Below are 13,622 nucleotides of genomic sequence, written 5' to 3' on the forward strand. Positions count from 1 at the left end.
TAGTATGACGGCATTTATAGTCATGACTCAATGAGCAATCTGATAAAGCCATATGAAATCCGCGTTCACGGAATCGCGGACGGAATTGCGGAATTGACCAATAAAAATGGAATCAACTGTAAAACGTGGAATATTGCAGCATTTGGCCTAATCTGGACTGAAATCCCGTGTTCGGGAGAATATGGAACGTTTGGTGCAACGCGAACATGATCGGGGACACTACAGCGTGTTACACACAACACGGAGAAATATCCAAGCGTCTGGCTGCTTCGGTGCGTCGTTAACGTCGGAAGAAATTCCGCACTAAGCCCTAAATGCAGAGCAGAGCAGTATCCTAATGACTTTTATGCTTCAGTCGATAAGGTGTTTTGCAAATCCTGTCAACATACCGTGGGGACTGGACCCGCAAAAACACGTGCGAAGATCACTTCAAAAGCCATGTCAGGAACAAGGACTGTGCTTCCCAAAACACACCAACTCTCTAACGATGATCTCTGGTGATCACAATAGATACAGCTAGAGGGCGAGGCGAATCACTGACACTATTGTGATTTAAATAGCTATGTAACGTTACAGTACATAGGACTATAGATGGAAATTATAGCTTCTTGCTAAATCTGGTGCACCCATCTATTTGCAAATGATTGTCAGTAGGCCTACACACTGTCCTTTATAAATGAAATAAACTAAAGGTGCATACATTATGCATTACTATATTCCATCACAATAGAATAGATATAGCTAGGCTACTGACATTGTGATAAAAGTAGCTAGCTGTATCTTGTTTACACTTGAAATGTGTATTTTTATTTTGTCACAATATTATTTGAAAGATATTGTGTAAAATTGAACTGTATTTCTGAGTTGCAGCACTTAAAAACATTAAATGGACTGTTATATCTTAAATTGTGGACATTTATTCATTCCCACTTATTAGACACTATTTCTGATGGTAAAATACAGAATTCTGAAATATTAAAATGAAAAGAACTGAATTTGGGAACAAATAAAATGGAATTTGGAAAATAATAAAATGGATTTCATATGGCTCTACAATCTGAGCATTACCGCTCTATGTACAGTACTTCACTAAGCCGTCTGGCTCACAGTTAACCGACTAGAATAGATTAACGAATTCCATATAAATCTATAGTTCATTAACGATGCAGCAGTGGTACTGTATCCTGCACACACACACACACACACTGCTGAATAATTCTGTTTTGCCTCAATATATACTGTATATATAATTCTGTTTTGCCTCAATATACAGTATATATATTGATGCAAAACAGAATTATTCAGCAGTGTGTGTGTGTGTTGTGTGTGCGCACTGCGGTGGGCAGGAGCGCGCAACAAGATGGTATATAAATATGGTATATTAATACAGTCTAGTGTGCTGTGTGATGACAATACATTTTAATCTAATTTTGCACACGGCCCTCGCATTATAATGAGCTGGACAGGTGTGTATGTGTGTGGTAACGTGAACGCGATATCTGCCATGCGAGACTAGGCGAGAGGCTGTCGTCAAATCTGAAGGGACACTAAAGGAAGCCTGCATGTATAAAGGCCTGGGACACTAAAGGAAGCCTGCATGTATAAAGGCCTGGGACACTAAAGGAAGCCTGCATGTATAAAGGCCTGGGACACTAAAGGAAGCCTGCATGTATAAAGAACTGGGACACTAAAGGAAGCCTGCATGTATAAAGGCCTGGGACACTAAAGGAAGCCTGCATGTATAAAGGCCTGGGACACTAAAGGAAGCCTGCATGTATAAAGGCCTGGGACACTAAAGGAAGCCTGCATGTATAAAGGCCTGGGACACTAAAGGAAGCCTGCATGTATAAAGGCCTGGGACACTAAAGGAAGCCTGCATGTATAAAGGCCTGGGACACTAAAGGAAGCCTGCATGTATAAAGACCTGGGACACACTCTGATAACCCTCCCCAGCTCTGCCACCAATCCTGTGAAACAATGAAACCAGCAGAGCAACAAACAGTGTGGGGGAGGGTCGTCACAATTTGGTCATATCGGTCTGTCTTAGTAGTTACCTCTGTGCACTACATGTGAAATAAGGTGTTAACTAACTACGTTATTTATTTAGTTATATATATTATGCTTATGTTGATCTGAACAACACATTACAAACTAATGATCAATAGTAAAACAGTAAAACTCTTGTACTACGTCTGCAGCTCTTTTCTCCTTTATGACCCAAGTCATTGAGGATGAACGTCAACAAGATGGCGCCGCGCTGTGCGCCTCGTTGAGCTCCGTCCAGATTGTGTTGATTTGGTTCATGTTTACTGTATGAAGCACAACCTCAGGAGGCTCATACAGAACCAAGCATTTCACTGTAATATACTTGTACCGTATGTGATAATAAAAGTGGACTTGAAGCTACAGCTACGATCGAGCTAACAGCGGGAGCTCCCGGTATCGGGAGAAATTTAACATTTCATTGTGAACAGAATCACGTCGCTGCAGATGCTCGCAGTTAGTTGCCATGGAGACGGTAAAGTACAAACATGGAAAACATTTGGCATTTTCTACAATTCAACTGGGATTGTACAACTTCAAGGCTCCTTTCTCGCCGCTTGGATTACGTTTGAATATCCCTCCTTTTGCTGCTGGTCATTCTCAGATGTCTCAGTCAAATGTGGCATTGACTAACAAAATTGCTCGTCACAGGGTTCATATTGAGCGTCTTATATGTAAAGTTAAGACGTACAAAATCCTTTCAGATCGCATACCAACAACCCTTTTCAAAACGATAAACCAGATATGGTCAGTTTGTTGTTTTATGACCCTACAACAGGATGTGTTTGTAACTGATAAATTAAATTGTAGACCTGCATTACCTGATAAGAAAGTACAGAACCAATCTGGACTTCTCCAAAAGGGGTTGTGATCTTTGGCACACTGGTAGACAGGATAGTTGCCAAAGGTGTTCCAGTCATCCGTTGTAGATGGGCAATATCTTCCTCTGTTACAGCTGGAAGTCTGTAAATATTTAAAATATTGTATTAAATGTATTGCATATATTAATAATAACTTGGTCATACTTTTGCTATATTTCTGAGATGGAAGAACGATGTTTTGGTCACTTTGTTAATATGAAAATTGAAGTTCAGTTCTGAATCTATGATAACCCAGAGACTTGTGACCTCAGATTTGATCCAAGGGGTTAGTCCTCCCAGGTTCTTTATTAACGTTTATTTTTTTGTTTTGGGGCCGATAATTAGAATTATAGATAGAAAACCTACATTATGTCCTCTGATGATATCACCCAGCAGTAACATGTAAAGGACCTAAGCAACTCCCTTGTGCAACTCCATAGTTGTTGTCATATATCTCAGACATGTGGCCTCCTAGTTTAACATAGAATTTCCTCCCTCTGATGTATGTTTTAACCCTTCTGCCTTATTAGGTAACTGACAGAGTTGGCACATCAGTGCATGAAAAGATTGCATCACGTTCAAGGTCATAAAAAACGTAATTTGTAATATTTCGTTCCAATTCTTTTTTTTATGAATACCACTATAAGGATGGAGACCTTATTCTCATCAAAGTTTAGTCTGAGGTCACTGATTATTTTGGTGAGGGCAGTTTCAGTGCTATGCTATTTTCTGAATCCTGAATTCTTCTAAGATTGTGTTCTCTTCATTGGCATTGATGTCTCATGAGCTAATTTTATATGTACATCAACTTATAAAGAGTATTACTAATAAAATTCATTTTTGATATTGTAACTCATTGACTTTGTTCACTTTATTATATCTGTTGGGTGTATTACTACCACTTTACCTGTAAGAAGTGTCAACATGGCACACCACTGGTCGTCTCTTTCTCTTCTCAGAGGGTTTTGCAACCACGACATGGTTAATAGGTACTGGCTGTATTTTATCACCTCTGGGGACATGCCATTGCTGTGGTATGCTGGTGCAACTTTGTTGTTCTGGTATGTGGGTAAAGTTGTGCCATTTGAATCCTTGAAGAGACTTGACAATGCCAACGACATGGGAACAGTGTCCATTTATCCTGAAAATACACATGCAACAATCAAATGGTTGATAGCTATTCCACACATCAATATACAGCTGCGCCAACACTAAAAGGTAAGCTAGCTAATTACAGTAGTTCAAATTCAAAGGTTTATTTGTCACCTACATACCGCGACATTTGTGTGATTAGCATAACGTTAGATGATTAGCCCATTGTAGCTAGCAGTTAGCAGATACTAGGCTTAAATCTTCATTCACTAACAATTTTATAATAAGGGACCACTAACATACTCACCCTGCTTTACATGTGCAGTAGGACTCCACAATTGTATCCTGACAAATTACAATGTGGAGTTTGTGAGGCGTTTGTGTCTTCCGCATAGACCGCCAACACTTGGCATCAACTTTGACATTGTCATCTCCTTCTCCGTCTGAAATCCTAATTTCATGGATATATCCTTGAGTAAAATAATTCAGGCCTTTCTGGAGAACTCTCTTCGATAGAGTAGCGGCATTGGGCAAATAACTGATAGCAATAGTTTCAGGAATCCTTAAGAGAGAATCCATGTTGTTCGATTGACATGTGGTTGTTTCAGTGTGCCTGTGAGAACATTTGGGAGAGCTTGGGAGACCATAGCAACAGTAACACGGGGGGGCGGGACTTCCCGTTAGCGCGGAAAGGTGTATTGTAAATCTTGGCAAGGTTTGCATTCTTTCTGGTCTAATTCCCACCCTCAGAGGGAGCTCTGAGTCTTTTAGCCATATCTACAGTGCTGATAGATGGCTGCAAAATGTTTGCTCAGCTTGTGGATATGGCTACATCAGCCACTTTGATTCCTTCTGGACTGAGACAAAGTTATATAAATACGATAGACTTCTTCCCAATCATAAGGGAATTACAGTCATGGCGAACAACCTTGCTGCCACATTTCCACCCTTGTAGAATGACGCTATGACTCCCCCGTTCTGGGTGCAGAATCCACATCCCTCTGCAGACATTTCCCACAGCCCTCTCAACTTAATTGTCCCAGCACTCCCACCTGACCATGTCCTGCTCCACCACCAGGCCTAGTCCATCTCCACCACCAGGCCTAGTCCAGCTCCACCACCAGGCCTAGTCCAGCTCCACCACCAGACCTAGTCCAGGCTACAGCTCCACCACCAGGCCTAGTCCAGGCTACAGCAGCAACTCCACCACCAGGCCTAGTCCAGGCTACAGCTCCACCACCAGGCCTAGTTCAACTCCACCACCAGGCCTAGTCCAGGCTACAGCTCCACCACCAGGCCTAGTCCAGGCTACAGCAGCAGCTCCACCACCAGGCCTAGTCCAGGCTACAGCAGCAGCTCCACCACCAGGCCTTCTGTAGTGTGATAGTAAAGGGTTAACCTTCTGTAGTGTGATAGTAAAGGGTTAACCTTCTATAGTGTGATAGTAAAGCGTTAACCTTCTGTATTGTGGTAGTAAAGGGTTAACCTTCTGTAGTGTGGTAGTAAAGGGTTAACCTTCTGTAGTGTGGTAGTAAAGGGTTAACCTTCTGTAGTGTGGCAGTGAAATGGTTAACCTTCTGTAATGTGGTAGTAAAGGGTTAACCTTCTGTAGTGTGGTAGTGAACGGGTTAACCTTCTGTAGTGTGGCAGTGAAAGTGTTAACCTTCTGTAGTGTGGTAGTGAAAGGGTTAACCTTCTGTAGTGTGGTAGTGAAAGGGTTAACCTTCTGTAGTGTGGCAGTGGAAGGGTTAACCTTCTGTAGTGTGGTAGTGAAAGGGTTAACCTTCTGTAGTGTGATAGTAAAGGGTTAATCTTCTGTAGTGTGGTAGTGAAAGGGTTAACCTTCTGTAGTGTGATAGTAAAGGGTTAACCTGTAGTGTGGCAGTGGAAGGGTTAACCTTTGTTGTGGCAGTGGAAGGGTTAACCTTCTGTAGTGTGATAGTAAAGGGTTAACCTTCTGTAGTGTGGCAGTGGAAGGGTTAACCTTCTGTAGTGTGGTAGTGAAAGGGTTAACCTTCTGTAGTGTGGCAGTGGAAGGGTTAACCTTCTGTAGTGTGGTAGTGAAAGGGCTAGACCCCCAGCGGGCCTGCTCCAGTCGCTGGTTTTTCAAACCGCGACATAATTTCAGTAACGTGAAAAACAAAGCATGCTTGAGTCATTCATTACGTTGTACCAAATATTACTGGGGTGTGATGTCATCATCAGGTTATTATTACAATTATCATCAAACCTCTATCTGACCTCTCTGCTCTCCAGTCTGACCTCTGACCTCTGATAACAGCCTCTATCTGAACTCTCCAGTCTGACCTCTGACCCCTCTATCTGACCTCTCCAGTCTCAACCCCTGACCCGTTACCTGCCGGTGCGCAAGGACGACTTCGACCTGCACGCCCACATCGAGGGGGCGGGCCACAGCGCGGACACCTGCTTCCACCTGTCAATCACGGAGAAGACCTGTCGGGGCTACCTGGTCAAGATGGGGGGCGGGATCAAGACCTGGAAGAAACGCTGGTTCGTCTTCGACCGCAACCGCAGGACGCTGTCTTACTACGCGGGTAGGTGATGCTGTAACTGTTCTGGGGCCAGTGTAGGATCCCACAATGTGATGTGATGTGATGCTATAACTGTTCTGGGGCCAGTGTTTCCCATTAACTCATTGGACGCCAGTCACGCGTATAGTCGGGTTAACTCGACGACGCTTGAGCGCCAATCGCAAGTATAGTCGGGTTTTAATCGTTATTTCTTTTATTAGCGATATCCATTCATTTTCATCCATCCAACCTGATGTTATCGTTGGGAATGGGTCTGAGCTCGCAAAAGGGCAAATACCGCCGCCTATCGTCTCCCGGATGGTATTGCACATCATTGGTTTGGATTGGCTGGGGATGTGCATTAAAAAAAAAGTCTGGTCCAGGTTTTCCTCTTCGGGCATGCAGTATCGTGTTACCACATTGACTGGGGAGACTGGGAGCGGCGTGGATTATGTGTTTTGGATATATAACGTTGGATCAATAAACGCGATCAATATTTGGAATGGTGATCAGGAATTGGATTAATCTTTTTGCAGAACATCTGATGTGAGGTAAGGAATTTATGTTACCAGTCTTGGGTTAATCAGATGTTCCTTTCACCGCCATCGCAGCGTGTGTGTGTGTGTGTGTGCGTGCCGTTGGCGTGGCGCAAGACGCGGATAAGCGATGTTTCAGCCCGCTTCTCTAGCGTGCATAAGGACACATAATATACTATACTACTAAGTTTTATAATGAACCGAAATTTATTTGTATGTATTTAATTTTACATTTTCTTTTTTTAAATATTTTTTTTAATATAAAGTTTGCCAATAGGGATGTATCAGTAGTATTGGCAGTGGTAGTAGTCGTATTAGTAATCCAGCATATTTTTTAATTTTCTAAAAAATAAACCAGTTCAACACTGGTAACCACTTTTGCTCAATTTCTTTGATGGCTCAAATGTCTGCTCTAGTCTAGTCGATTTTGTGTTTTGATCACAAAGGTCATCCTAGATCTAGCCTCTTTATGTTGCTCTCAAAGTGCACCAGATTGATGCATTTAACTTTAAAATTTACCAAAAAAAGGGGGGGGGGGTCCAAGGTTCTCCCACCACAGTCTTAAAAGATCCTGTGGGAAACACTGGGGTCACATATCTCAAAATAGCTCAGACCTCAGAGGGTTTTAACTCACTCACAGTTAGTCACCGCTCTGCCCCTGGTGGCGGCTCGTGGGAAATGCACTGTGTGTAAATTGATTGGCATCTTTGTGACGCGGTGTTAAAAGAAATATATAAAAAAAACATTTATAGACAATGTGCATTTACATTAATCCTTGTAATCTTTTATCGCTCTCCCCTTTACAAATATATCCGATACTTTTCTTACTTTGTTTACAAAAATACACGCCGTGTGTCCTTCTCATGTAGACAAACACGAGGCCAAGCTGAAGGGGGTCATCTACTTCCAAGCCATAGAAGAGGTTTACTACGACCACTTGAAGAACGCACACAAGGTGTGTCTGTGCGTGCGTGTCTGTGTGTGTGTGTGTGTGTGTGTGTGCGTGTGTGTGTGTGTGTGTGTGTGTGTGTGTGTGTGTGTGTGTGTGTGTGTGTGTGTGTGTGTGTGTGTGTCTGTGTCTGTGCGTGCGTGTGCGTGTGTGTGTGTGTGTGAGTGATCTGGCAACAGTTTTCTTCTTCTTATATCCACATAAAAAGAAACACCTGGAATGAATCTCACTGTGACCTCCATCTGTCTCTCTCTCTCTCTCTCTCTCTCTCTCTCTCTCTCTCTCTCTCTCTCTCTCTCTCTCTCTGTGTGAAAGAGAGATACCTACATGTGTGAAAGAGAGAGACCTACATGTGTGAAAGAGAGAGACCTACATGTGTGAGTGAGAGAGACCTACATGTGTGAAAGAGAGAGACCTACATGTGTGAAAGAGAGATACCTACATGTGTGAAAGAGAGAGACATACACGTGTGAGTGAGAGAGACCTACATGTGTGAGTGAGAGAGACCTACATGTGTGAAAGAGAGAGACCTACATGTGTGAAAGAGAGATACCTACATGTGTGAGTGAGAGAGACCTACATGTGTGAAAGAGAGAGGCCTACATGTGTGAAAGAGATACCTACATGTGTGAAAGAGAGAGACATACACGTGTGAGTGAGAGAGACCTACATGTGTGAGTGAGAGAGACCTACATGTGTGAAAGAGATAGACATACACGTGTGAGTGAGAGAGAGACCTACACGTGTGAGTGAGAGATACCTACACGTGTGAGTGAGAGCGACCTACATGTTGATTTTGCCATGGAATTATCAGCAGTTGCTTCTGGACTTAATAATTTTTATCTGTGAACCGCACTTTTCTCTCTCCTCTTTCACTCTCTCCTGCTCTGTTGCTCTCCTCTTTCACTCTCTCCTGCTCTGTCGCTCTCCTCTTTCACTCTCTCCTGCTCTGTCTCTCTCCTCTTTCACTCTCTCTCCTGCTCTGTCTCTCCTGCTCTCTCTTTCCTCTTTCACTCTCTCACCTGCTCTCTCTCTCTTCGTTCACTCTCTCCTGCTCTCTCTCTCCTCTTTCACTCTCTCCTGCTCTGTCTCTCTCCTCTTTCACTCTCTCTCCTGCTCTGTCTCTCCTGCTCTCTCTTTCCTCTTTCACTCTCTCTCCTGCTCTCTCTCTCCTCGTTCACTCTCTCCTGCTCTCTCTCTCCTCTTTCACTCTCTCTTGCTCTGTCTCTCTCCTCTTTCACTCTCTCTCCTGCTCTGTCTCTCCTGCTCTCTCTTTCCTCTTTCACTCCCTCTCCTGCTCTATCTCTCCTCGTTCACTCTCTCCTGCTCTCTCTCTCCTGCTCTCTCTCTCCTCTTTCACTCTCTCCTGCTCTGTCTCTCTCCTCTCCTCTTTCACTCTCTCCTGCTCCATCTCTCCTCTTTCTCTCTCTCCTCCTCTTTCACTCTCTCCTGCTCCATCTCTCTCCTCTCCTCTTTCACTCTCTCTCATGCTCTCTCTCTCCTGCTCTCTCCATCTCTCTCCTCTTTCTCTCTCCTGCTCTGTCTCTCTCCTCTTTCACTCTCTCCTGCTCTGTCTCTCTCCTCTCCTCTTTCACTCTCTCCTGCTCTGTCTTTCTCCTCTCTTTCACTCTCTCTCTCCTGCTCTGAATCTTTCCTCTCCTATTTCACCCTCTCTCCTCTTCCCCCTCTCTTTCCATCCTTCTCTTTTTCTTTTACCCTCTCACTCCCGATATCCCTTTATCTCCCTTCTTCCTTCTCTCACTCTCTCCCTCCTTCCCTCGCTCTCTCTCCTTCGCTCTCTCCCCCTTCTCTCTCTCCCACTCTCTCTCTCTCTCATACTCTCTCTCTCTCCCCCCCTCTCTCTCTCAGAGTCCCAACCCCTCCCTGACGTTCAGTGTAAAGACACACGACAGGGTTTACTACATGGTGGCTCCGTCTCCTGAGGCAATGAAGATCTGGATGGACGTGATCGTCACCGGCGCCGAGGGATACACCCAGTTCATGGTGTAGTGATGCGGCCAGGGGCGGCGGGATACTCCTGAGGCACAGCGGCTCGGACACCAGCCGGGACTACAGCTCCTGATCCCCGCGTCTTCGTGACCTTTCAGACTGATCCCCATGTCTTCATGACCTTTCAGACTGATCCCCATGTCTTCATGACCTTTCAGACTGATCCCCATGTCTTTGTGACCTTTCAGACTGATCCCCATGTCTTTGTGACCTTTCAGACTGATCCCCATGTCTTTGTGACCTTTCAGACTGATCCCCATGTCTTCGTGACCTTTCAGACTGATCCCCATGTCTTTGTGACCTTTCAGACTGATCCCCATGTCTTCGTGACCTTTCAGACTGATCCCCATGTCTTCGTGACCTTTCAGACTGATCCCCATGTCTTCGTGACCTTTCAGACTGAATTTGGCCTCTAGTTTTTTATTTCTATGCTTTTGTTTCTGGACATTTATTTACTGAAGACTGAAGATGTTTTTAGTCAAATTTCAACAGGATTTCTATCCTTTACAATGGGTTTTAAAGGTGCTATAGATGACATCCAGCTACTAGATGTCACACTAGAGCAGGGGTTCCCAAACTTTTTTCCCCCAGGGACCCCCAAACATCTCTGATGAAATTCCTGGACCCCCCTCCTAATAAAATACCATAAAATACTTTTTTTTTGTCATTTTAATACTTTTTTTTGTCATTTTAATAACAAACTGCTTATACACAAACATATGCATCATAATTAGACCCACTATGTGTAACGTTCGGGAGACTATCCTCCTTAGGATTGTATCCCACTGTCTACCTGGGTCACTCCTGTTGTTTTGGGTTCACCTTGTATGTCACCACTGATTGCTGTCATCACTAATTGTCTGTCACACCTGGGTGCTGTCATTGGTTGTCAGACTGCTGTCACTCATTGACAGCGTGGAATGTGGAGTATGTGACCTATTTAACATTTGCTCTATTCCTTGTCCTTTGCTAGAGCTTCACCTAATCCTACAGACGTACCTACAGCTGGACAAGCACAGACATATTGTCCTTCTCCCTGTTTATAGTATATGCTTTTCCCTGTTAATAAACAGTACAGCTGTTTTGGAATAGTAAAACATTCTCCGTCTCGTTCTTCTTCTCGACAACTTGGAAGTCACTTACCCGTTCGTAACACTATGCTTCTTTGACTTGTGCCTTCAATCAACAAATCTCATCTTGCACCATATGTATTTCAAAATGTTGGCCAATATTCAAATCCTGTATTCATCCTCTCAAATCAGGCCCTAATGGTGAACGGTTTGCATTTATGTTGAATGAAGTAAGAATCCACTGCAGTAAAAATATCCTCACCTCGAGTGGTGGTAGTAAGGTTGACTGACATGAGAATGTCCTGCTTCAGATCCTCATTTTCGATATACTGCACATAAACGATGAGCACAGCCTCGTCAGCGACAGTTGTAGTTTCATCAAGTTGTATGGCAAATGGACCCTTTCTAAGTTTTTCTGACAGCTGCTGCTCGCAATCACTTGACATCTTATCAATTCGGTCTTTCACTACATTGTTCGAGAGTGGTACTTTTAGTTTTTAGATTTAGATTTTAGTTTATCCGCCACCTGTGGGCCGCACAGTTTCTCAACCATTTTGATGCAGGCTGGTTTGATGAGCTGCTCGCCAATATTGTGCGGTTTCTTTGCTTTTGCAATTAAAAGCGAACACTCAAAGGAGGCTTCGGTAGCCTTCTGTAAATCACTGCCACCCCTGCTCCACGCTACTCTAACATCAACAGGCTTGTTCGCCTTGAGAGACTGTTCTTTCCTCCGAAAAAAGTCTGGATCCTTCCCAATGGTTTCTGGGTGCTTAGACGCCTGATGTCTCTTCAGCTTGCTGGGCTTCAGGCTCGAGTTTGCCAACTTTTCTCCACAAATCACACACTCAGGTCGTTTGTCTGGTCCCTCAGTGAAGCCCATGGTGATGTAATTTTCGTGATTGCTGTAGGTCCTAACTTTTTTTGCAGATGAGCTGCCGTCATCTCCTTTTCGTTTGTCACACATTTTTGCCTCTGGCGGCTGACTGCAGACGAGCCGAGAAAGTTAAATATCGTGCTAGGCTCGCTACGGAAAGTGATACAGTCAACTGATTCGCGTTTTAGCGGCTACCCGGTAGCCTACTGTTAACGTTCAAAAATCATGTCTAGATGTTGATTTATTTATCTTTATTTTTTATTGTAGTGGAGAGACTATTCATGCTTCTGATGATAAAAATATGATAATTAAATATTTCTCTGAAAGAAAAAAATAATAATAAAAAAAAAAAAAAAAAAAAAAAATGGCTCAAATCATCTGTGGTCTGGCGGACCCCCGGCACCCCCTGGCGGACCCCCAGGGGGTCCGCGGACCCCAGGTTGGGAATCACTGCACTAGAGCACCAGCATGTCATTTATCCAATCAGGTGCATTCCATTGGAAGTATGGATACATGCACGCAACATGTAAACTATAATTGTGGATTTATTTAGCTAATTAAAATAAAATATTTTTATTCTGCACCTTTCTAAAAGCTCTGTGGATGTATACATTTTTTTAACATTATATATTTTTTTATCTATAGCACCTTTAATAAGACTGTTTGATCCAAATGGAGAATTCACCCTTATTTGGACAACTCAGTGTTGACAGATATGGAGAGCAGACCTCGATGAATTTAAACGGGTGGAAAAATCCTTTCACTTACCTGAATTGCGACGTAGCCAGTATAGGTCTTCGGTGTGCAAGTTAGTTCAAACAAGCTCTTCGCTGGACTAGATTCTGAGAGAGACATAGTAGCAATGCGGCCACGGAGGAAGGATATGTGTCTCACATGCCGGGACTAGCTCCCATCCCTTGTTTTGTTACTTCTCATTTCTTTCCCCGTTTATTCTTTCACAAGGACCTTTTCTGCCGACGTGCCTTCGAATAATCGCAACGCTGGATTTCGCCAGTTGTTGTTTTTTGTCATAGTATGCCAACAGTCTTTTTATTGTGTTATATATTATGGTGACAATACACCAGGAATGTGACTGAACGGTCAATTTCAAGAAAATACAGAAGGCCGGCTAAAGTAATAGTCGTGCTTATTAAAGATGGGTTTTTGCCATAAGGAGAAACTCCACAGGGGGCTCCTGGGTCAGGGTCAAATACGTGATGGATTCAAATGTTTAGATTGTTTCATCTGTGGCTATATAGTTAGCAAAATGTATATTATGTAAGAAAGGTGTACTTAGAGCTGTCCCCGAAGCCTGTTTTTGGGCTTCAAACTTCGTCAGGGTTTTTCGAACGGACGTTCGAACCTTCGTTTTTAATTACAAAACAAATAAAATCTATTTTACATTTATTTTTTTGTTTTATAAAATATCCTCAAACTAAATCCTCAATTTGAATAAAGTGATTAATCTGATTAAATGAGTATTTTTTTTTATAAATAAAATCAACTTTCTTTAACACTTTGATTGCCTAAGGTTAAATTCATGATATACCATCCGTTGCCAGCTCTATTTAACATGGAGAAGTTCCCCTTCTTTGCAGGGCTATAACTTTTTTAATTCTATTGCTAGATTGCCATTATTAGGGCCCATTCAATGTCC

The 13,622-nt window shown here is 43.1% G+C and overlaps 1 protein-coding gene across 1 annotated transcript; it reads left to right on the forward strand.

Annotated features, from left to right (window-relative positions):
• Positions 1–2,509: 2,509 nt before the first annotated feature.
• On the forward strand, positions 2,510–10,183 carry LOC311238004 (pleckstrin homology-like domain family B member 1; the record flags this gene model as incomplete). Its single annotated transcript, XM_084325972.1, has 4 exons — positions 2,510–2,518; positions 6,331–6,550; positions 7,932–8,017; positions 9,881–10,183. The coding sequence occupies 4 exons, from the start codon at positions 2,510–2,512 to the stop codon at positions 10,019–10,021; spliced, it is 456 nt and encodes a 151-aa protein (XP_084182098.1). The 3' UTR covers positions 10,022–10,183.
• Between the last annotated feature and the right edge of the window lie 3,439 nt (positions 10,184–13,622).

The sequence above is a fragment of the Notolepis coatsorum genome, assembly GCF_963971535.1.
Source record: "Notolepis coatsorum genome assembly, chromosome: 12".
NCBI lineage: Eukaryota > Metazoa > Chordata > Actinopteri > Aulopiformes > Paralepididae > Notolepis > Notolepis coatsorum.